General features: G+C 63.7%; 1 protein-coding gene across 2 annotated transcripts in view; it reads left to right on the top strand.

Annotated features, from left to right (window-relative positions):
* MAD1L1 (mitotic arrest deficient 1 like 1) overlaps positions 1 to 21,859 on the top strand; it is a 238,344-nt gene that overhangs the window by 99,995 nt on the left and 116,490 nt on the right. For both annotated transcript variants that reach the window (XM_052656304.1, XM_052656297.1), the window contains exon 11: positions 10,804 to 10,948. In XM_052656304.1, coding sequence (XP_052512264.1) covers positions 10,804 to 10,948 — 145 coding nt within the window. The remainder of the gene's footprint in view (positions 1 to 10,803; positions 10,949 to 21,859) is intronic.

Raw genomic sequence — 21,859 nt, 5'->3', positions numbered from 1 at the left:
CTGTCCAACAAGGAGGTGAAGCAGAGCTGTGTGGTGACGTGCGATGGACCTTGAAACCAAGATGCTCGTTGGAAGAAGCCAGTCAGAGAGGGCCCCGCGGTGTACGAGTCCAGGAAGACGGCGTCCCCAGTCAGCAGACTCACGGTGGGGCGGTGGCGGGGAGCGGGGTGGAGGGTGACGAAGAGCTTCTGCAGTCGGTGCTGATGCAGGTCCGTCGCTCAGGCTTGTCCGGCTCTGCGACCCCTCGGGCTGCAGCACGCCAGGCTTCTCTGTCCTCACTGTCTCCCGGAGCTTGTTCAAACTCATGTCAGTAGAGTCGGTGACGCCATCCAAGCATCCAGGTCCCTTCTCCTCCTGCCTTCAGTCTTTCCCGGCATCAGGGTCTTTTCCAGTAAGTCAGCTCTTCGTGTCAGGTGGCCAAAGTATTGGAGCTTCAGCATCAGTCCTTCCGATGAATATTCAGGGCCCATTTCCTTTAGGTTGGACTGGTTGGATCTCCTTGCAGTCCAGGGGACTCTCAAGAGCCTTCTCCAACACCATAGTTCAAAAGCATCAATTCTTCGGTGCTCAGCTGTCTTTATGGTCCAGCTCTCACGTTGCAAATATACTAAACTACTGAATTGTTCACATTGAAATGGTGTGATGGTAGATTTTGTATAAATTTTGTCTAAAAAATGAATTCTTCAAAAAATGGTTTTGTAACATTAATGCCTGAGAACCTTGTGAGGCTCATTGAGAAGGTGCCCCTAAAGTAACCTTGCCTCCTTCAGTGACTCGGTGGGTGGTGGCTGGGGGCCCTGGTGCGTGGTGCAGCGGGCCCTCTGGCCCGGCCGCCTGGTGGGCGTTGACGGCCAGTCTGAGCCCCTCGGGGAGGGCCTGGGCCACCCCCTGGGGCTCCTGCAGGCCCCTTCCCCCTGCAAGCCAGGCTGTCAATCGCCGTCTCTGCCCGCAGCCTGCCACTTGAGCAATTTGCTGTAAAAAGGCCATTTCAAAGAAAGGCGTCTTTCCGTCAACAAGGTCTCAGCGTCTGATCCGTCGGGCCGTGTTCATGAAGGACCCAGGGCCATGCGGGGAGCCGGCATGGGGGCCACCTGGGGTGGTGGCGGGTGTCCCTGGGAAGCAGGCGCTTCTTCAGTGCTCTGTGGGCAGAACAGGGCTGGGCCTGTGAGCCCCGAGGTGGCGAGGGCCTGGAGCGGAGGGCAGAGAGCTGAGGCTGTGCGCGGCCTGTACTGTGAGTGAGGCTTGGGATGAGGCCGGCACATTATGGAGGGTGGGGCAGCTGGCAGATCCGAGCAAGGGGCCCGGGCGGCCCACGCCCCGCAGCTCGTCCCAGGACGCCGGGTGCACACAGGGCTGGCCACCATGGCCTTCTCTTCTGCATCGATGGGGACGCACAGGAGGCGCTCTGTTTGCCGTGACTGGTGGCCTGTGTAAGCAGGGACCCAAGGCTGTGAGCGTGCGCTGGCGACCGTGATCAGCATGGGGTCTGGACACAGAGACCTCATGACTGGCCTCCAGAGCCCGCGTGCCCGGGGACCGCGGCGGGGGGCGTGCGTGGAGCCAGCAGCCGGCACCTGCTGCCAGGCCATGCGTGTGTGTTTTCGATGATGGCTCTGGTGGCCTCCAGTGTCACCTGGGGCCTGACGACGGGGAGCTGGCGGGGGTGCTGTGCGGACATTCACAGACGACAGGGAGCGGGGGGGCCGTGGGGGGCAGACGTTCACAGACGACAGGGAGTGAGGGTGGGGGGCAGACGTTCACAGACGACAGGGAGCTGGCAGGGCTTCGTTGCAGACGTTCACAGACGACGGGGGGCGGGGGCGGGGGTGCTCTTCAGACGTTCACAGTCGACGGGGGCGGGGCGAGGCGCGCCGGCTTGTGTGGGGCCCCAGGGCGCCTCCTGCTTGGTGCCTGGAGGTGGGTCCACGTGGTGGTCGGGCTCCGCTCTGGAGGCCTCCGTGGCGGGTGAGGCTCCTCTCCTCCAGGAGTTTCAGGAAGTTCAGGAAGTGTTCACAGTCACGCCAGACCTTCGCTTTTCTCCGCCTTCTATTCACACGCCTAGGCTTGTTCTCTGTTATCCACTGGCAACCTTCGGCCGGCGTCTCCTGAATGTCGTTGAATTATCGCAGCCGCTCAGTTCCTCCCTGCCCACCCTGCCCAGCGCCGCTCACTCCAGACGCCCTGCGGGGTGGAGGGTCACCAGTGAAAACGGAGTCGCTGCGTGGATGTCCCTGAAGTGTCTTTTCCCCCGTGTTGGGTCTGAGTGGAGGGCTAGACCTTGCCTGTGGGGGACTCCTGACCCCTGACCTGGGGGCCCACCCACTCCTGACCCTGACCTGGGGACCCACCCACTGCTGACCCTGACCTGGCGGCCCACCCACTGCTGACCCTGACCTGGGGACCCACCCACTCCTGACCCTGACCCTAACCCTAACCCACTCCTAACCCTGACCTGGGGACCCACCCACTCCTAACCCTGACCAGGGGACCCACCCACTCCTGACCCTGACCCTGGCGGCCCACCCACTGCTGACCCTGACCCCACGCTGTGCACTCCCGGGCCCAGGTCCCCGGGGCCCCTGCGGCCCGCTGCCTCTGCTGGAGTCTTCGTGGCTCCCCTGTCGCCTTTCTCGAGCCCCGGGTGGTGCTTCCGCTACCGTAAACTGGTCTTCTCAGCGGGGAGGCACCCCTCACCACCGCACCTGCTTGCACTCTGCCCTCTTCAGACGTGGCGCTCGCCCCGGGCCTCTGGGTGACACCTCATCCAGGGGCAGCCCGGGCCTTGGCTGGGGCTCGCTGCCTTCCCACTCGTGGGGCCGCAGCCTTCCTTGTCACCGGATAAGCCGTGGGGCGTTCCCACAGCCCTGCAGCAGGACGCAGGGCGCCCGAGGCCGCGTCTAAGGCGATCGCAAGGGTTACGCAGAAGGTCGGAAGCAGAGCGCCCGCCGTGTGTCGGGGAGTCCATCCGTCTCTGAACAAAGTGCGTTTCTTCTGAGGAATCTCGAGGGGTGAACGGTGTCCCTGGGTCCCCTCATGCAACGCACAGGTGGTGGGGGCAGGGCGGACCCCGCCCCTCCCGGACCACGCAGCCCCAGCCGCCGCCGCCCCCGCCGGCTGCCCCAACCCGGACCCACTAGGCGCTTTTTCCCCTGGGCCCCAGGCGGCATCTGCAAGGTGAGGCCAGGAGTCCTGCCCTGAGGCGTGGTCTTGGGGGCTCTCGGGCCCCGTCCTGTGGGTGAGCTGGGGGGTGCTCCTTCCCCGACCAGGCCTGCCGTGGAAAGGCCGCTTCTGTCTTTGTCGGCTCTTCGAGGGCAAGAGGAACTGAGCGGCACTGGCCTTTCTCCAGGCGCGTGTCAGCCCCGGGCCCCGTGCCTGGGGCGGACGCTCGATTGGCAAGCGAGCGGCTCTGTGGGCACAGCAGGGCTGGGCGGGCGCCTCCCTGGGGCCAGTGAGGGAGCGCCTGGTAGCTTTCAAGCTTGACTTCTCCCGTCCTCTCGTCCTTCCAGCCCGGGGGGCGCCCCACAGGTGCTGATCAGGCGGAGACTAGAGGGAGTGTGGCCGCGCCTGCTCCTCCCCGGGAGCCCTGCGGGCCGCGGCCGCACGCCTGGTGGATGTAGTGGACGCCAGCCTCCCGGGAAGGCTCCTGGCCGGCGGGTTGTCAGGACAGCAGTGTCTGTGGGAGAATGAACGGGTGTACCGGGCTGTGTTGCCCAGGTGGCGCCCAGGCAGCCAGAAGGATTGTCGTGGGTTCGGGGTCATTTGCAGGCCTGGAGGCCGCTGCTGGCACTGTCTGCAGGCTGGAGCCTCGGTCAGAGTGGCTGCCGGGGTCCTCTGGCGACTCGGGAGCACACAGGGGTAGACGGTGCTGTCTCAATTTCACGTTGGCCCGAGATCACAGGTGCGCTCAGAGCCCGCGGCCTGGTGCTGCCCTCTGACTGCCTGGCCCGGCCGGGACGGCAGGGAGGCGTCGGGCCCCCAGCCCTGCGCCCCCCTGGCCTGGCTGTCGTCCTCGGGCAGCTGTGCTCCTTCCCTCCCCTCTTGGTCCTGGTTCTGCTGGTCCTGGTTTTTATCCCGTCTCCTGTGCTGGGCCATGAGCTCCCTGAGGACAGGAGGCGTGACCTTATGAAACCCTTTTCCTCATTTTTCATTTCTGTAGTGCTCACCTCGAGGCTAGGGTCTCAGGGTGCTCAGTGAGTGAAGGCCTGAGCCTGCGCTGACCAACACCCCCGGGACGCCGTGGGGCCTAGAGAGACCGGTGTGCACGAGAGGTCAGGTCATCTCCGCGGGCCCGAGGCAGGGTCACCTCATTACTCGGCTGCTGTCTCCTCCCGGAGGTGCTCCTGAGGGCCAAGTCGAGGGTCCGGGCAGCTGCTCTAGAGGGTCTGAGGGCCCCCACTGCGTCTGGCCCTGCGCCCCTGTTGCCCCAGGGGGGCTGCACCAAACCAGCCTCGGACCCCCTCCCCAGAATTTGGAGCTGTCCCACCCCTGCAGTTACAGGCTGGTAATGGATCGGCTAAATTGAGTTATATTCATTACGGTTGGACTTGAATTGAAATTGCAGAGGGAGATTTTCCTTCTCACGTTTCAAGGTCAGATGAGAGTATTTTCTGTGTGGCCTCTGTTTATCTGGGAATGCAAATTGAATTTGGTGGTTCCGGTTGATAGGACGTTGGGAGCGGCGGCTGGGCGGCAGGCCCCTCAGCCTGCTCCTCACCGGCCCCTTGATCGCAGTTACTTCAGCCTTTGCTTGCCTTGTTCTCTGGTTCTGTTTCCGCTGTTTGGATTTTTAAAATTTTTTTCTGAGAAATGTGTGCTGACCTTTGGAGGCATTTAAGGATTGAAATTAGATGCTGTACGTTCAGACGGCTGTGTGCCACCGGCCTGGGCATCCTGGGCTCCCCTCCCAGGTGGCCCTTCTCGAGTCCGAGCAGGACCCGGGCCAGAGGGGCACCTGCGTCCCACCCTTGACTCCCCACACACGCCAGCACTGCCCCTGGGTGAGACTTGGGGCGCCCTGAGCTCAGCCCCGCGAGCCCGGCTGGCTGGGCATCGGGGCGCCCGAGTACACAGGTGGGCTCTGAGTGGGTGGGCTCTGGAGGCTCCTCTGTCCGGGGAGTTATGGGTCCCCCTCTGGGCCCCCAGAAGCCGCGCTGGTTTCCCCCCTCCTGCGTGTGTGCTGCCCCCCGGGGCCCAGCCAGGCGCCACGGGGGCAGGAGCCTCTGTGTGGGGGGCACTCTGTCCTCTGGGACAGAGTTCCTGAAACCAGCACCTGGTTCTGTCTCACCAGCCGCCCCTGCCCTGTCCGGCTGCCACGCGGCTCCCGGCCAGGCCTGTGGACACGGGTGCGCCTCCCTGAGGCCGGACCAAGCTGGGCCGGGTCTTAGACCAGGCCGTCCTGCAAATGCAGGCCATGGGGTGGCCACAGGCCTCGCCGTGTGGCGGGTGTCTCATCCCTGTGGCGCTGAGGTTTGCCTCCAGGTGGGTTTGTGTGTTTGGTCGGGAAGGGGGACACTGAGCAGCCAGCAGTGGGGCAGGGCGGCCTGGCCCAGGGCTGCGGGTGCGGGCAGGGCGCCTGTGGTAGGGCCGGGCGTTGGGGGCGGGGCCTGCAGGCTGTCCGCGTGCTCCTGTGGGAGCATTGGTCTCGGGGGCAGCTCTGCCCGTCCTCCCACGAGTACCCCCCCCACCTGGCTCCCTCCTGGTCCCTCCGTCCACTGTTTATCCTCTGGGCCGTGGCTTCCAGCAGTAAACCCTGAGTTCTGGCGGTGAGAAAGTCCCTGTTGTGTGGGGGGCCCCGGCGGTGCAGTGCCCCCTGGTTCCCCCACCCCCGGGGGAGGCAGCGGAAGCTGAAGCCCTTCTGGCTGGAGGCCGGCCGCCCCTAAGCTGCCCTGCCATTCTCGCCACCTGAGAGCTTCTCCTGGATCTGACCACCGGGACGCTGGTGCTCGTGCCGAGTGCCCTGTACCCCTGCCCGCCCACTCCCCAGCCAGGGGTCCCGAGGGCCTCCTGTGCCCTGGACCACTCACCGTACGAACACACGTACGTGCACACACACGCGTGGGGCGCTGCACCCCGAGAGCCCTTGCTGTGGCTGACACACACACCCACGCACACACACACACACCCCACACCCATGCACACACACACCCCACCACACACACCCACGCACACACACGCACACGCACACACACCCCAACACACACACACACCCACGCACACACACCCCACACCCGCACACACACACCCCACGCGCACACACCCACGCACACACACACACCCCAACACACACACACGCACGCACGCACACACACACCCCAACACACACACACAGGCACACACACCCCCCACCACACACCCACGCACGCACACGCGCACGGACACACACCCCAACACACACACACGCACACACGCGCGCGCACACACACACACCCCCCACACCCATGCACACACACACCCCACCACACACACCCATGCACACACACGCACACACACCCACACACCCCACTACACACACCCACGCACACACCCACGTGCACACACACACCAACACACACACGCACACACCCACACACCCCACCACACACACCCCACTACACACACCCACGCACACACACACACGTGCACACACACCCCAACACACACACGCACACCCACACACCCCACCACACACCCCACTACACACACCCACGCACACACACCCACGCGCACACACACACCCCAACACACACACACACACCCACGCACACACACACACCCCACACCCGCACACACCCCACCACACACACCCATGCACACACACCCACGCGCACACACACACCCCAACACACACACACACACACACACACCCTCTGCACCCGGGGCTCCCTCTGTGGGCCTTGCCTGCCGCCTCGGGGCGTCTTGGCGGCCCTGCCGTTGGAGCTGCTGGTGACCTTGCTCCCAGCCGAACCCCTGATCTCCTTTGGGTACGTGTGCATGGCTCGCTTGTGTTCCTGAATCCTGCTGGGTCTTGCCCGCCAGCCGCGCCCCACGTGGGGTCAGCTCGCTCTCTCCCCTCTTGTCTGCCTCTGGGACCTCGGCTCCAACCCGCAGCCCTGGAGGGTTTTCAGCTTTTGAGGATCCCCTGAGGAGCTGTGGTGGCCCCGAGCCGCGTGGTCATCCTCGGGCGGCTCTGCGGCTGCCCCAGGGGTGTGGAGAGGGCCTCTGAGCTCTGCAGCTGGCACGCAGCCCCGTCCTTCCGACGAACACACAGCCGCCTGCCTGTCCCCAGTGGCCTGGGGCGCGCGGCCACCATACTGGAGTGGCTGGCAGTGGGCCCGTGCCCTTGTCGGCGGAGGTGTGTGCCGGGTCCTCGCGCGGGACAGAGGTGCTGGGGAGCGCGTGTCGGCCGGGTCCGCTCTCCGCTCCTCGGAGCCCGGGGCAAGGATGCGCTGAGGACTCTGAGCAGCGGGGACGGTCACTGACAGTGACCTGTTTGCTGCCATGTGACCGCCAGGCATCTGAGCTGTGTCCGCCTGCAGGCCTCGGCGGGCATCTGGTGCTGCCTGGGGAATGCTCCCGGGCACTCGTCACAAATCAAGCTCTGCCTCGTCCCGCCGTCCCAGTGAGCGTCTGGACCATGTTACTGCCCAGAGGGATCACGCACTTCAGGGCTGTTCTTGGTGGGAACTCGGGTCCAGCCACAGGAGCACCGTTTCCGCCCTCCGAGCTGCCCTGCCAGGCAGGCCTGGGTGGGAAGCCACTGCCCCAGACGCAGCTCAGAGTGGGGCCCCGACAGGGCCAGTGTCCTTCCCGGCTGGGCTGCGCGGCCCCGCCCTGCCCTCCTGCCTCCCAGCGGTGCTGCGCGGCCGCGCGTGCCAGCCCTGACCGGTGTCTGACGCCGCGGCGGCTGGAGCTGCGGGGGGAGGATGTGAGGGCCGGCCCCCCGCCGCCAGGAGAAGGGCACGGTGGCTCCTGGAGCCTCACAGCGCCGGGCGCCCTTCACCGCTCCTCGCACGCAGGCCTTTGTGCGCGGGGTGCGCTGAAGACGACAGTGTCCGGGCAGCATGCGCGGCCCCGCCTGCAGAGCGCGCTGTCGTGCTCAGGCCTTACCCCCTCCTGCGGACGCTGGCGCAAACAGGCGTTAATGGACGGACATGCCGGCCGGCCACTCCTCTGAGAACCGAGGGCCTCTCTTTGAGCTCCCAGGGGTGCACGAAAATGCCACTGACCTCAGGGTTCAGCGTGAGCACAGAGCCAGAAGTTTAATTTTTTATGAGTTTCTCCCCCGCTTCAGCAGAAGGGCCACGATGGAGCGAGAGAAAGTTCCCGCGGAGAGGAGGGGCTGTGTGGAGAGAAGGTTCCCGCGGAGAGGAGGGGCTGTGCGATTGGACGCCTGTGTCCCGCCCAGAGGTGCTGGCGGCCGTGTGTCGGGCTGCAGGCCTGTTCTGCCGAGTCCGCTCCCCCACAATCCCACCCCGGGCGCTCTGGGAGGGGGGCGCGGCCTGTGGGCAGGTGGGGCAGGCTGATCTGGGACGTTACCGGGTGAGATCTTGGAAACATCGGGAAAGCAGGCTCCTGGGGGAAGCAGCACGTTTGCGCCAGTTTGTTCAGCCCTTGTCCCCCGAGGCCGAGCTGTTCACGGTCCCTCCTCTCCTGCCCATGGGGGCGTCCCCACCCTGCGAGGTCACTCCTGTGGGCACAGCCTGTGCTCCTAGCCGCTTCCCCGAGAAGCTGCAGAAGCCAGCGCCCCCTCCTCCTCCGTCCCTGCGGGCATCTCTGCTGCTTTGCTCTGGGAGGTGGTCTCGGCCCCACTCGCTCCCGGCTGCTGCTTCCGTGCAGCCCTCCTCGGCTGCTCTTCGTCCTTGTTCTGTCTGCCCTCTGGCCCCTGCGGCCCTCGCACACACCGGTGGCTTCAGAGCCCCTGGTGCTGCCCTCTGTGGGCGGGTGCGCGCCGCGCAGGCTGACCCCCTGCCCTGCCTGCCCTCGCTCTGGCCCTTGCTCCTGAGGTGACTGCGTGCTCGCTTCCTGTCTGCCTCTGCCCCGTGGCTCCTGCGCCCCCACCCTCCTCTCCAGCCTTCTTCTCCAGCTCTGCCCTGCCAGGCGGTGCAGGAGGCGCTGGGGGGAGAGAGCCGCACGCCTTGGGCAGGAGGCCTGCCAGCCCTCCTCTGAAGAGGGGGCCCCCCCCCCGCTCCCCCTTGTGCTTGGGGTGCGGGGCAGCACAACCCCACCCCCTGCCCTCGGCCTGCTCAGACAAGGGAGCCCGAGCTTCTCTGTTTAAATCACGAGGCGGAGCTGATATTCAAGCGCTCTGAGCGTCCCCACCTGAAGTCAGTGATTCCAGAGTCATGTCACAGCCCTTGATTGTTCAGTTGGCCTTTGAATAGTTCCAAATTGAACTGGAGCTCAAAATAGCCTGTTAACAAGTCTGTTCCAAATGAATATTTATACGCTTGTTTTTTAATATTATTTTATGCTTTAGTTACGCATCACCTCGAGGTGGCAGGTGCCGTTGGCCAGCTGTGCAGCGGGGTCGGGGGGCTCAGTCTTAGGATGAGGCTTTCTGGCGGGGCTGCCCGGGGTCAGGCGGCAGGGCAGGCACGGGATCCTTGGGGGATAACATGCCATCTCCTGCGGGGGCTGAGCCCTGTTTAGATAGCCCAGACCAGGAGTTCTCTTACAGCGTTCTCTAAATGTGTGTTTCACGTTTACTCTCAAATTAGCTGTTTAAAGAATTGCAGTAAATTATGATAAAAAACCACAGACTTACTCAGATGTGAAATAGGAAAGGTTAACGTGGTGGAGACCACCCCCAAAGAGAGTGCTGCCCGCCATCCCTGTGGATTAAGATTTTCTTGAAAATCGTGTAATCGAGGGAAAAAAATAATTGGACACCCAAGAATGATGCAAGGTGCAGGTGGCCTCTGTGGGCCTCAGCTCCAGCTGTTCATGTCTTCAGAGTCATCTCGGTGTAGTCTTTGGGCGTCAGCCCAGGTAAATGTTACAACTCGCAGCTTATGACGGGATCCTGATAAAACCTCCAAAGGAAAGAACAGGAACTTCTCTGGTTCAGTGGTGAAGACTCCATGCCTGTGGTGTGAAGGCTGTGGGTTTGATCCCTGGTTGGGGATGGTGCATGGCGTGGCTGAAAAAAGACAGGAACAGAGGAGAATATTAAAGGTTTTTTGGAAAGAGCTTTTCTCTACTTGGAGTGGCGTGAGCTTGGCGTCTGACGTCCACACCTCACGGTGCTCCTGCCACGCCCGATGCCCCGGGGCTGGCACCTCCCTGCCCCGCGGTGGCGTGCCTCCCGGGAGCTCTCCTGGTAGCTGTCCCCTCACAGAGCACGGGGGTGTCTGTGTGCAGGCACCTCTGACGTGGGCGGGATGGGACAGGGCTCTGAATGTCAGTGTGGGAACAGTCCAAGGCAGAGGACGGCCCAGCAGGCTGTGAAGGACGGGGGGCATTTTGAGGGGAGTGCTGGGCTTCGGGCCCAGGGCTGCCCACCCCGGTCTGTGGTTGAGGGCGGCTCAGGGCCCCCAGGTCCACCCTGCTGGAGCTCTGCACGATCCGGGGGTGGGAAGGGGCCTCCGTGGGCCTGTGGGAAGTGCTCCAGGCTGGCCTGGCTCTTTCAGAAGCACCTCCGAGCGCGTGGCCGGTAATCTTCCCCACTGCATGAGACGCGTTCTGGGGTCACCCTGGGCCCCGTTTGAATCCGGAGTCTCAGCCGTTCAGAAGTGGGGGGTGGGCTGGGCGCGCGTGCGGCTCCGTCTCGGGGCTCAGTGATGTGTGGGCACTGGGCCTGACCCCTCTGCCTTTCTGCCCCTGCAGTGCCCGGGAGCTGGAGAAGGCCCGACTGCAGCTCCAGGAAGAGGTCCGCCAGCTCGGCGGCCAGCTGCTGGAGGAGAGGAAGCGGCGTGAGACGCACGAGGCCCTGGCGCGGCGGCTGCAGAAGCGAGTGCTGCTGCTGACGAAGGTACGAGCGGCGCCCGGGGCCAGCCCCCCCCCCCCCCGCCCACCCCCGTGTCCACCCTCCCAGGCCAGCGGCTCAGGGCCCCTGTGTCTTCAGCCCCAGGCCAGCAGATCCCTGGCCGGCCCCCACATCCACACCCTCCCAGGCCAGCGGCTCAGGGCCCCCTGTGTCTTCAGCCCCAGGCCAGCGGCCCCCGGCCCAGGCCAGGCCGGCTCCCCTGTCCCTAGGGGGGGCGTCTTGGCCGTGTGGCCGCCTTGTCTTCACCCTGCCTCTTCAGGAGGCTCTAAGATGCTGACCCGGAAGCCCCGCTGCTCCTCTCCTCCTGAGGGCCTCACGTGCTGACCAGGGCTCGGTCGTCGGCCCCAAGACCCTGGCTCCTCACGAGGGTCAGCCTCCCTCTGGCCCCAGGCAGGCCCAGCCTCTCCTTCAGAGCCCAGTGAGCAGAGGCTGGCATGCACTGTGGGCCGGGGTCTCCAACTGTGCTGAGCCTGGGGCTTCTGAAGTCTGCCTCGATAAGCAGAGCATGAATTAAGGTTTTTGTGTGAGAGAGCGTAATTTAAGACGTTGCCGTGGATGCTGAAATTTCAGAAGACGAGGCAGGAAAAAGCCAGAATCTGTCCTGAGATGCTCTCGTGGGGGGCAGGTGGGGGCGTCCAGCTGCTGGCAGGCTGATGCTGAGGGGCTGGGCGGGCCCCGACCTGGGAGGGGGCAGTTTGCCCGGGACGCACCAGGAGCTAGTACTACGTGTGACAACCGTGTGTTCTTGACGGTTTGATAAAAACCCGGGACCTCCTGGTCATGAGTCAGCTGGAGGAAGCCTGCTGTCTCACGGCCTGTGCCCCGCGGGTGTGCCCTGCCGTGAGTGTTGGGTGCAGCTCATCCCACCAGTGACGTAGCAGGTGCCCCTCAGGGGAGACCCTCAGCCCCGCTGCCTCCGGGGCGGCTGCGCTCAGCCCCCATGGGCTGGCTCCCCAGGCCCCTCCCCTCCCCTCCGTCTCTTGTGTGTCCTGATGTCTTTGCTGTGGGACACGCCCATGATACAGGCGTGTGGTCGGCCCTACGGAAGCTACGGTCCCAGGGACAGGCGGGCGGGGCTGACACCCCCTGGTGCCTGCAGACGTGGCAGGTGCAGAGCTTGGCTTGGCTCCGGAGGAGTTTTGAAGGTGCTGAGGGTGGAGCTGAGACCTGGGACTTTGACCTTGGTGGAAGGAGCGTGGAGAACCGGGCCTCCCGGGCGGGGAGCCCCAGCGTGGACGGCAGGAAGCCGCCGCGGCTCCAGACAAGACACTGGAAAGAACAGGGCGACCGAGGTCCATCAGCCATTGCTCACCCGCGTCCAACCTGAGGGCGCAGGGCGCACGAGGGCCCGGAGGGGAGGCAGACGAGCTCAGGGCCAGGGCTCCGACGGGCTCCGACGGGCACCACCGGCGCCGGGGCCTGACATCCGGGCCGGAGGCTGTGTGGTCCCTGATGCAGGAAGCACGGAGTTCTCCCCGGAGACGGGCGGGAGACCGTCCCTGTGACCGCAGGAGCACGGCTCGCTCGCTGGGTCTCTGTCCTCAGCCAGAGCTCAGGCCGGATGACCCCGGCCCGCTCCGAGTGCTCCGCGCTGCTCCACACGGAAGTCGCTCAGCCGGCCTGGTGGTTCTCACTGGGACGGTGCTCGCGGGGTGCTGGGAAGACTCCAGAAGGACCAGATGGGGGTTCCTGAAGGTTCAGAAATGGAACCACCGTGCGGCCCAGCGGTCCCGGCTCTGCGCGTTTATCCAGAGGAGACAGAAGCAGCGTCTCGCAGAGAGCTCCGCACCCCTCGTTTGTCGCAGCGCTATTCCTGAAGCCCGGAGGACCCCTCGAGGGATGGACGGTAAAGAAGTGGAGGGTGTGCGGCGGCCGCTCCTCAGCCGTGGAGATCCTGCCGCCTGCGACAGTGTGGCTGGACCTGAGGTCGTTACACTGAGGAGATTACTCAGACAGAGACGGTCTTGCCTGTGGGTAGGATCTAAGAAAGCTGAGCTTATGAAAGAGGCCAGGTTGGAGGCTGCCGGAGGCGGGGGTCGGGTGGGAGGGATGGGGGAAAGTGGTCAGGAGGACAGATAAGCGGTGGTGGGGGGGTGGACACAGGGCCCACCCCTGCCTGTCCACCCCGCGGGGCTCTGGGCTGCCTGTGCAGCAGGGCAGAGGGTGCGTGCCTCCCGGTGGGCGGCTCTCCGGCCTCAGCTGCCTGTGGCCCCAGAGGAGCCCCTTCAGGCTTTGGGAGGAGTCACCCCATGGGCCTCCGCAGGCCCTGCTGTGGTGTTAAGGGCCGGTCCACTTCCGTGCAGTGCTCAGAGTCACAGCCAGTGAGGCTCTCTGGGAGGGTGCAGCCCCTGACCGTCCGCAGGTGGCACAGCCTGGCCGCTTGGAGAGCTCACGAGCTGTCCCCGTGCAGGTCCCACCAGCCCCGTCGATGTCGCCCACGGCTGGTGCCCGCGCTGCCCCGCGAGTGAGTATCCTGGGGCTGGATCGGAGGCCTGGAGGCCTGCTCTCTGTCAGGGAGGGCTGCCTTGGCTCCGGGCGTGGACCCCCGCCCGGGGCGCGGGGCAGGGGCGCCTGCTCGGCGGGGCTGCGTGTCCACCGGCGCCTCCGCATTCGCGCGCTCGTGCTTGGCTTCGGTCTTGGGTGCTTTCTGCCCTCGAGAGTCACTGCTCCCGGCTCCCAAGGCAGGAAATTTCCACTCCTCTCCCTGGCTCAGCAGGTTGGAAGGCAGCGGTGCGTTCTGGCCTGATTCAGCCCGGCCTGGCCCGCTGCGCTCATGGGCGTAGGTCTGAGAGGCACATTGGTTGCCTGGCACTGACAGACGGCTTACATCGCCTGTCACTTGGAGGCGTGTTTGCGAGGGGTCGATATGGTCGCCCACGTGGCCCGGGTCCAGCACGCAGGATCCGTCCTGCCAGCCGCGTGATTAAGCCGTTCGTCAGGCCAGTCTGCGGAAGGCGGCCAGCCTGCCGCCTCCGGCTCGGTGCGGGGTGTGCCCCCGCCCGCGTGGCCCCGTGGGTTCACACACGGTCCCCTCGTGGTCTGTGAGCTCCCTCCTCGGGGCACCTCCTCGCGACAGCTGTCTGGCCTTGAGGTGTGGTTGCTCACGTTTCCCTGTGCTTCCTGGGGAGGCACCCCCACCCTCTGGGCACCCCCAGCCCGGCCCTGGGCGGGTGTGGCGAGTGCACTGTCCCGCCCTCCGCTGGGCACTGGGCCAAGCCCGCCAAGGGGGCGCCCGCTCCCGCGAGCCATCGAGGGCCCTGCTTCCATGCTTGACATTTCGGAGTACAGTGTTTGGAGGGTGCGATTTTATTTTGAGACCTTATTAAGCATCTCCAGTCTAAGAGTTTAATTGTTACTGATAGCTAAGAGTGTAATTACCTTGGTGAAATACCCTGACTATTTTAAGCAATTGAAAACTGGCTTCCAGAATTGGGTGAACACAGACCATTTTCCTATTTGAAATGCGCTATTTCCAGCGCGCCCCTAATACTCCACAATATGGTTACAGAATCCTATTTATAGACTTTAAGCAGTGAAAGCTAACTTTTTGCATGAAATTTTAAAAAATGAAAATAAACTCCCCTCTTCTCCCCACCCCCAGTTCCCTGGGGGCGTGGCCTTTGGAGGAGGACAGCAGTTACTGCCGGCCGGCTTTCTCGCGGGCATGGTCTGGGGGTGATGACATCCACCTCATGGCTCCCCACCGTTGCTGCTTAAGAAACCGATATGAGGGCAGAAGGTGAGGCAGGAAGTGCTGGGGGGCCCCCAGGAGAGGCCGGGGCTCCTCTTGCCTCGTGTACAGACGAGGTTGTGCTGGAGGAGGCCCAGGAGCAAGGTGGGCACCCTGCCTGGGCTGGGGGAGCCGTGTCGCTAGGGGTTCCCTGAGGACGGGGCGCCCCCTTTGCCCAGGGGTCCACGCTGTGCCCAGGGGGCTCTGTCGAGCCTCCTGGTCCTTTTCCGACCGAGGGCCTCGGCTTGGGTGTCGGCGTTGGCATAAGGTTATTTATCTTGTGTAAATGCAGCTCTTTCTGTTCCTCGTGTTCACTGGGCGGCTTAGAGAAGGGCAGTCGTTATGTAGGAACCGTGTGAGGCAGGGCTTGTCCAGCTGCTGCCGCGGGTCGGCAGCCAGCGGCTCCGCAGAGGGAGGTCCAGGCTTGGGCGGGAGCCGGCACGACCCCGCGGTTCTCTGCAGAAGCCCAGCGCCCCCAGAGCCTGCTGGTGCCCGCCCGCGGCGCGAGAGTGGCCTGCTGGCGGGAGTCTGCGCTCCTTCCTGATTGCAGGCGGCTCAGCCCCGCGGGCGAGGGCACAGCTCCGCCTCGTGCAGAGTCCAGCGCACAGTTCCAGACTCCGTACACTGCGCAGTCTGGGTGTGTGTGTGTGTGTGTGTGTGTGTGTGTGTGTGTGTGTGTGTAAGGTCAGAAGGAGGGAGACCGCGGGGATTTCCGGGTTTTTCTGAGTTTCCCAGAGGCGATCCAGGCAGGTGGTCCTAACAGCTGTGTCCCCGGCAAGGGCAGGGTGAGGGCTGGCCCCTTTTCTGTGGGTGCCCCGCGAGTGACGGGAGAGTCCTGGCCCGGGGACTGGCTGCGTCTCGCTGGGTACAGAGGCGCCACCTTGTTTGTGAGACCCCGCAGCCTAGGGAGGTGGGGGCCTCGGTGTCCCACCAGTAAAGGGCCTGCTCCCGCCTTGCCCGCCCTGTTTGGAGGTTTTTGAGGGTGCAGTGAGTCAAGAGGGGTATTTGGTCGAAGACGTGTGGCAGGCCCCTCTCCTGGGCCTGCTGACTCCCGAGTGAGCAGGAGCGTCTGGTGATGAGCAGGCGGCGTTGTCTTCCTATGGGCCACCTGCTTCCATCTCGTCACCTTGACGTTGGCGCTTCGTGGGTGGCGACGGGCTGATCTTTGCCTGCCAGAGCCTGGAGACACTCCCTGCTTCAGTGTTCTGACCGCTTGCACGTGCATGTGACGCGGAACATGGCTTGATCTGGGGTGTGAGTGAAGCAGGCAACCAGACGGTTTTCCCCATTGCAAACGTCGTTACTCCAGCACCGTTTCTGGAACGACCCTTCGTCCCCTGTGTGCGGTCTGGTTGCTGCCTGAGTTGCCGACGGGCGGCGGAGCTTCTGCGCGCTGGTCCCCCCTGTCCTCTGCCAGCGCCGCCGCCTTCACTGCGGCCGCCCCGTGGTGCTCTGATGCGGCGGTAAGCTCCAGCGGATTGCCGCCCTTCAGGAGTCTCTGGCTCATCCCGGTCCTTCGCTCGTCCTCGTACGTTTCAGAGCCCCTTTGTCAGTTTACGCACACAGTCTGCTGGGGAACGGTTGGGGTTACAGCGAATTTACAGTTTGCACATCAGTGTGGGGATAAACGGCCCCTTAGCACCATTTCATCTTCTCACCCCGAGCGCGGCTGTCCCATTCCTTATCTGGGTCTTCGCGCACGCTCTCAGTGGCGGGCGTTTGCCGGTTTCTAGGGGGTAGTCTCTCGCCCTGTTAGGTACCCTCCCCCCGCGCGTTTCATGTACGGTAATGCGGCCTCCCAGGGTGGTCCTCTGCCGTGTGCGGCCCCCCGGGCCCCCCAGGTGGGAGCAGCCCCCGAGGAAACCGCCCCCTCTGCACCGGCCTCGCGCCTGCACGTTCTCACGCCCGACCCAGCGCTGCAGCCTCGGGAGCAGGGGGCGCGCAGGTCTCAGGAAGCCCCGGTGGCTCCCCGGCACACGCGCCCTGTGTGCTGTTTGTCTCTGCAGACGGTCTTTGTCGGGTTATGGACTTCCCTGGCGGCTCAGGCGGTAAAGCGTCTGTCTATAATGTGGGAGACCTGGGTTCGATCCCTGGGTTGGGAAGATTCCCTGGAGAAGGAAATGGCAACCCACTCCAGTACCTCTTGCCTTGAAGATCCCATGGACAGAGGAGCCTGGCGCAGGCTACTATCCGTGGGGCCACAAAGAGTCGGGCACGACTGGGCGACCTCACCTTCACTTTTGCTGGATTATGGAAGTCCCCATCGAGCGGTCGTTTTCTAAGGGCTTTCATCATCAGTGTCTGCCCCGTGAATTTTGGTGTGGGTTATTTTTATTTTCCTGTTGAAGATGTTTTCTCACATCCTCTCTCAGTTTGTAAAGGCCGACCTTCAGGCGAGGTTTGCACATTCCAAGCTCACCACGTAGCAGATGGGAAGGCTGGAAGGGGATTCAGAGAGCCCAGGCTCGATCACTCTGTCCTTCGCTGAAGCGCAGGTTCTCAGGGGCGCTCCTGTGAGCTGTGCTCCATGCTGCGGCAGCATTGGGCAGGCAGGCTCAGCGTCGGGGTCTCCCTCGGGTTGTGGTAGAGCAGGCGGGCAAAGCTCGAAGAAGCCAGGGCACAGCGCCTGGGAGAGGAGACGTGCTAGAGCCTGCAGGTGGGTCAGTTTTACGACCTTTAGAAAGAACACAGTTTAGACCCACAGGAGTTTGTGACAGCAGTGGAAGGTGCATCTCAGCCAGCTTCCCGGGGCTGCGGCGGGGCGAGGGGGTGGGTGACATCTCAGCCAGCTTCCCGGGGCTGCGGCTGGGGGGGGGGGACGACATCTCAGCCAGCTTCCCGGGGCTGAGGCTGGGGGGGGGGGATGACATCTCAGATGGTTCTAGCGCAGCGTCAGGACCAGGCCTGATGTTCATGCAGTATGTGTGATTGTGTGAGTGTGAGTGTGTGTGCATATATGCATGAGTGTGAGTGCACGTGCATGAGTGTGAGTGCATGCACGTGTGTGTGCATGTATGTGTTGAGTGTGAACATGCGGGTGTTGACTGCACGTGTGGGTGCATGCATATGTTGAGTGCGTGTGTGCATGCATGTGTGCGAGTGAGTGCATGTGTGCGAGTGAGTGCATGTGTGTTGAGTGCGTGTGAGTTGCATTATGTTGAGTGTGAGTGCGCATGTGTGTGTTGAGTGTGCATGCGTGTGTTGAGTGCTTGAGTGTGTGCATGCGTGTGTTGAGTGTGTGCATGCGTGTGTTGAGTGCGAGCATGCGTGTGTTGTGTGCATGCGTGTGTTGAGTGTGCATGCGTGTGTTGAGTGTGTGCATGTGTGTGCTGAGTGCGTGTGTGCATGTGTTGAGTGTGAGTGTGCGGGTGTTGAGTGTGTGTGCATGCATGTGTTGAATGTGTGTGTGAGTGTCCATGCTTGTGTGCGAGTGAGCACGTGTGTGCAGGTGAGAGTGTGTGTGAGATGCTGCTGTCCTTGTAGAAGCCCTGCTCAGAACTCACTGCCACCACGAAGGCCTCCTTAGGCTGCACCTCAGCCCCCGGCCTCCCATCCCCAGCCCTAATCTAGTTTCCATCTCTGGGAATTTTGGCATTCCAAGGACACTGTGTAACAGTGGTCATCGAGTCTGTGCCATTTAAACTGCTGCTGAGCGGCATGCTGTGACTTTATTTTTTAGAGTGGCTTAGGTCTTTCAAGTAAGGCAGCAGACAGAGTTCCCGTGTCCTCCGCTGCCCGAGGCGGCCCTCCCGATGGCTCTGTGCGCTGTGAGCGGCCCGCGGTCCAGCTGGGAAGCTCTGTGCTCCGTGAGCTGAGGCCCGCAGCCCACGCGCGGGTCGCCCTGTGCCGGGCCCTGTGGCTCTGGCCGGTGCTTGCTGTCGGGTGTGCCCACCGCAGGGCGCCGCTCTCAGCTGCCTCCTCCCCTGGGCCCCAGCCCTTTTGCTGTCTCGGTCGTTGCAGCTTTTCCCGAAGGTCATGCAGCTGGGGTCCCGCAGGGTCGTCTTTCAGACTGGCCTCTGTCATCAGTGGTGTGCCTTCCGGGAGCCTCGGTATCCTTTCTTGGCTTGATAGCTCCCTTCTTTTTATCACTGAGTAAAATCCATTATCTGGATGGATCTGCTTGTTTACCCCTCACTTGCTGGAAGTCTCGCTTGCGTTTCTGAAGGCTTTCGTGTGGACCTGAGTTTTCCCGTCGGTACCGGAGCCGCGTGGAGAGTGTTCAGCTGCGAGTGCGTTTGATCACAGCGCGTCCTGCAGCCGTCGTGGGCCCCCGCCACGTGCGGCTTTCACACATCGTGTCTTCTCACCTTTCTGTGGGAGCCCTGGAGGCAGGGGTGTTTCTGTGTTACTGTTGAGGACCCTGAGGCTCGGAGCAGGCGGGTGGCGTTGCACCTCGAAGTGGTGGGCTCTGCTCTGGTCTCTGCTTGGTCCCTCGGCAGTGGCTGTCAGCTCCTTCAGCATCTCAGGTTTTGTTTTCATCACACCTGCGAGCAGAACCGGGGGGGCCTGGCTGTGGTGTTCAGAGGCCCCCGTCCACTTTCCCATGACGGGTAAGGGGGCAGCGAGGACTGGGGGGCTGTGTGGTGTGAGCAGGCCTGATAAGCACTGCCCAGCCCCCTGGGGGTCTGCGGGGCCCCCTCAGCAGCAGCTGCCCCGGCCCTCACACCCCCGAGGCGGGAACCTACCCCGCAGCCGCCCCGGCCGGCCGGGCCTGAGCACCTCCTGTGGCTGCTGCCCCTGGCCCACGCCAAGGCCTCCCACCCGGGAGAAGAGCTGAGCACGTCTGTTTCTCGGGCAGAAGAGCAGAAGGGCCACCAGCCGCTTCTGATCACGCGTCTCCATGCTCCTCTCGCAGCCGTCCTTGGCCTCGATGAGCTTCCTAATCTTATTAGAAGGGTTTCTCTCCCGTGCCTCCTCTTTTAATGCTGGGAATTCGTGGTTTGGGGAGCACAGGAGGAAATACTTAAGAAGCTCAGAACCTGTTCCATCTTCTGAGAAGCAGAATCCTCTTTGTGTGACTCTGGTGTGCTCTTTGCCACCCACTGAGGCTTGGATCAGGGGCGCCATGCCCCTTCCCCGTTTCCCTCTCAGGAAACTGCAGTCCGAGTGGGGCCGGGATGCTGGCGGGATGGAGTGGTGGCTTGGGTTGGTGGCTCCTGCAGGGCGGGGCTCCTCTGGACCCCCCTCCCCTGCCCTCTGCCCATGACCCTGCCCCCGGTTAGGGGGAGTCCCGGGACTGGGGTACGGCTGTCCTGCCTGGGTGTCTGAATGCCGCTCTGCTCCCCGACAACAGTCTGCACCTGGGGCTGGCCTTCCTCTGAGGCCCCCTGGGCCTGGCTGCCCAAGGGCCGGGGTCGCGCTCTCCGCCCAGGAAGGGCGCGGGGCAGCGGTGTTCGCCTGCTTCACGTTCAGGCTCGGGTTCAGCCTCTGCTCTCTTCCGAGTGCTGGCCCCTGAATGCTGTCCCCCTGGGGGCCTCTTCCTGGCCCCCAGACAAGCCCCGAGGAGGGTCATGAGCGCCAGCCGGCCCCACTGCTCGGCCCAGCGCCCCCTGCCCCAGCTGAGCAGGACCCTCTCGGCCGCAGAATTTAATTTCGCATGTTAAGATGCTGTCCTTTCAGGTTACCTTTCCAGGCTGACGTTTCTATTATATCCATTTAAGTAGGGAGTCCTCCTGTTTTGTTATGGGAAACGCCATCTGCAGAGTTATTAGAAAGCCAGACTTGTCGCCAGTATTGCATTGTCCCACCGAGGGGGCAGCCGGACTGGGTCGCGGCAGGAAAAACTCCAGAGAGAAAAGCAATATTAGGAAATATAATGAAATCAAAACAAAATGCCTTTCATCTCTCTCCAGTTTGAAGATGTTTATTAAGATAGATTCGTGGTTGCGTGGGAGAGGGGTGCTCTGGGTGGGCGGGGGGCCGTCGTGGCCTCCCTTAGAGAGCCCCCTCCTGCGGGCCGCGGGCTGCCCATCTCCATGTCCCTGCGCTGAGGGAGCTCGGCTCCCAGCCCCGCCGTGCCGACCCAGGCGCCCCGGGCTCCGGAAGCCGCAGGCTCTGCGGGGGGCGTGGTCCCCAGGGGACCGCACCCTGGGCTCCGTGAGCCCCGGCAGCAGCCCTGGTGGGACTGTGACCCAGAGCTGTGCTGGATGCTCCGTGGATGCTCCCAGCCCAGCGCAGCGCCTGCTCCCAGCCCAGCGCAGCGCCTGCCCCCAGCCTGCTCCCTGGGGAAGGGCGAGCGGCTCCGTTTGCAGGAGTTCTGGCCTGTGACCCCGTGCCAGGAGGAGGATGCATGTCTGAGCCAGGATGTCCTTAAGCGGGACTCGAGTCACACCGCTTCGGTCTCAGCGCCCCCCCCCACCCCCCCCACCCCCGCCCCTCGTCTATGTGTGGCACTAGGAGGCCTTGCAGTCCCGGCCGCTGCTCCTGTCCGGCTGGCAGTGCCGCGCGGGCGGGGGCCTGGGAAGATGCCCTCCTGCCTCCCTGGTCTTCTGCCGCCTCCGTGCCCATCTCTGTCCCTCCCGAGAGGGCAGGGCCTGTGCTCTCGGGTTCCCCAGCAGTGAGCACACAGCGGGCATGTGGAACCTGGCTGGCACCCAGAATCTCAGCTCAGCGTCAAGTCCCTCACGTGACAGACGAGGAGGCCACTCGACCGGAGCCCCAGGGGACGAGGGGCAGCGTTGCGGCGGGCCTCGGCCTCCTCCCACTTCTCACTGTGCGAGGGGGGCTCTCTGTCGCCCCCCACACCCCCCAGGCAGCCCCCACACCCCTCCTGGCTGCCATTGAGCAGGGAGTGGGGCCGCCTAAGTGCGCGCAGTGAGGTCTCCATACAGATGTGTCTGATGCTGCGGCTTAAAAGCCCCGGTGCTAATTGTTCCCCCAACAGTGAAAGTGGGCAGAGCAGCTCCCCAGAGCAGGTGAGCGTGGCCGGGCAGGCGTCCGGGGCGGCATCCCTCTGACTGTGTGAGCCCTGCCCCTCCCTGCGCTCCGGGAGGCCGCCCGTCCTCCCCCGGGGCTCCCCCCACAGCCCCTTCCTGGCTGGCTTGCAGCCTTTGTAAAACCGTCACAGTCTGTGCGCCAAGTCCGTAATTTTAAGCATCTATGTGACCCATAGTTAGCGATGCAGTGTTCAATAATGAAGTGTGAGTACGTTCATTTTTAAATTAAAA

The sequence above is a fragment of the Budorcas taxicolor genome, chromosome 2 (assembly GCF_023091745.1).
Source record: "Budorcas taxicolor isolate Tak-1 chromosome 2, Takin1.1, whole genome shotgun sequence".
Taxonomy (NCBI): Eukaryota; Metazoa; Chordata; class Mammalia; order Artiodactyla; family Bovidae; genus Budorcas; species Budorcas taxicolor.
The sequence above is the reverse complement of the archived record's forward strand: the minus strand, read 5'-3'. Positions and strand labels throughout refer to the sequence as shown.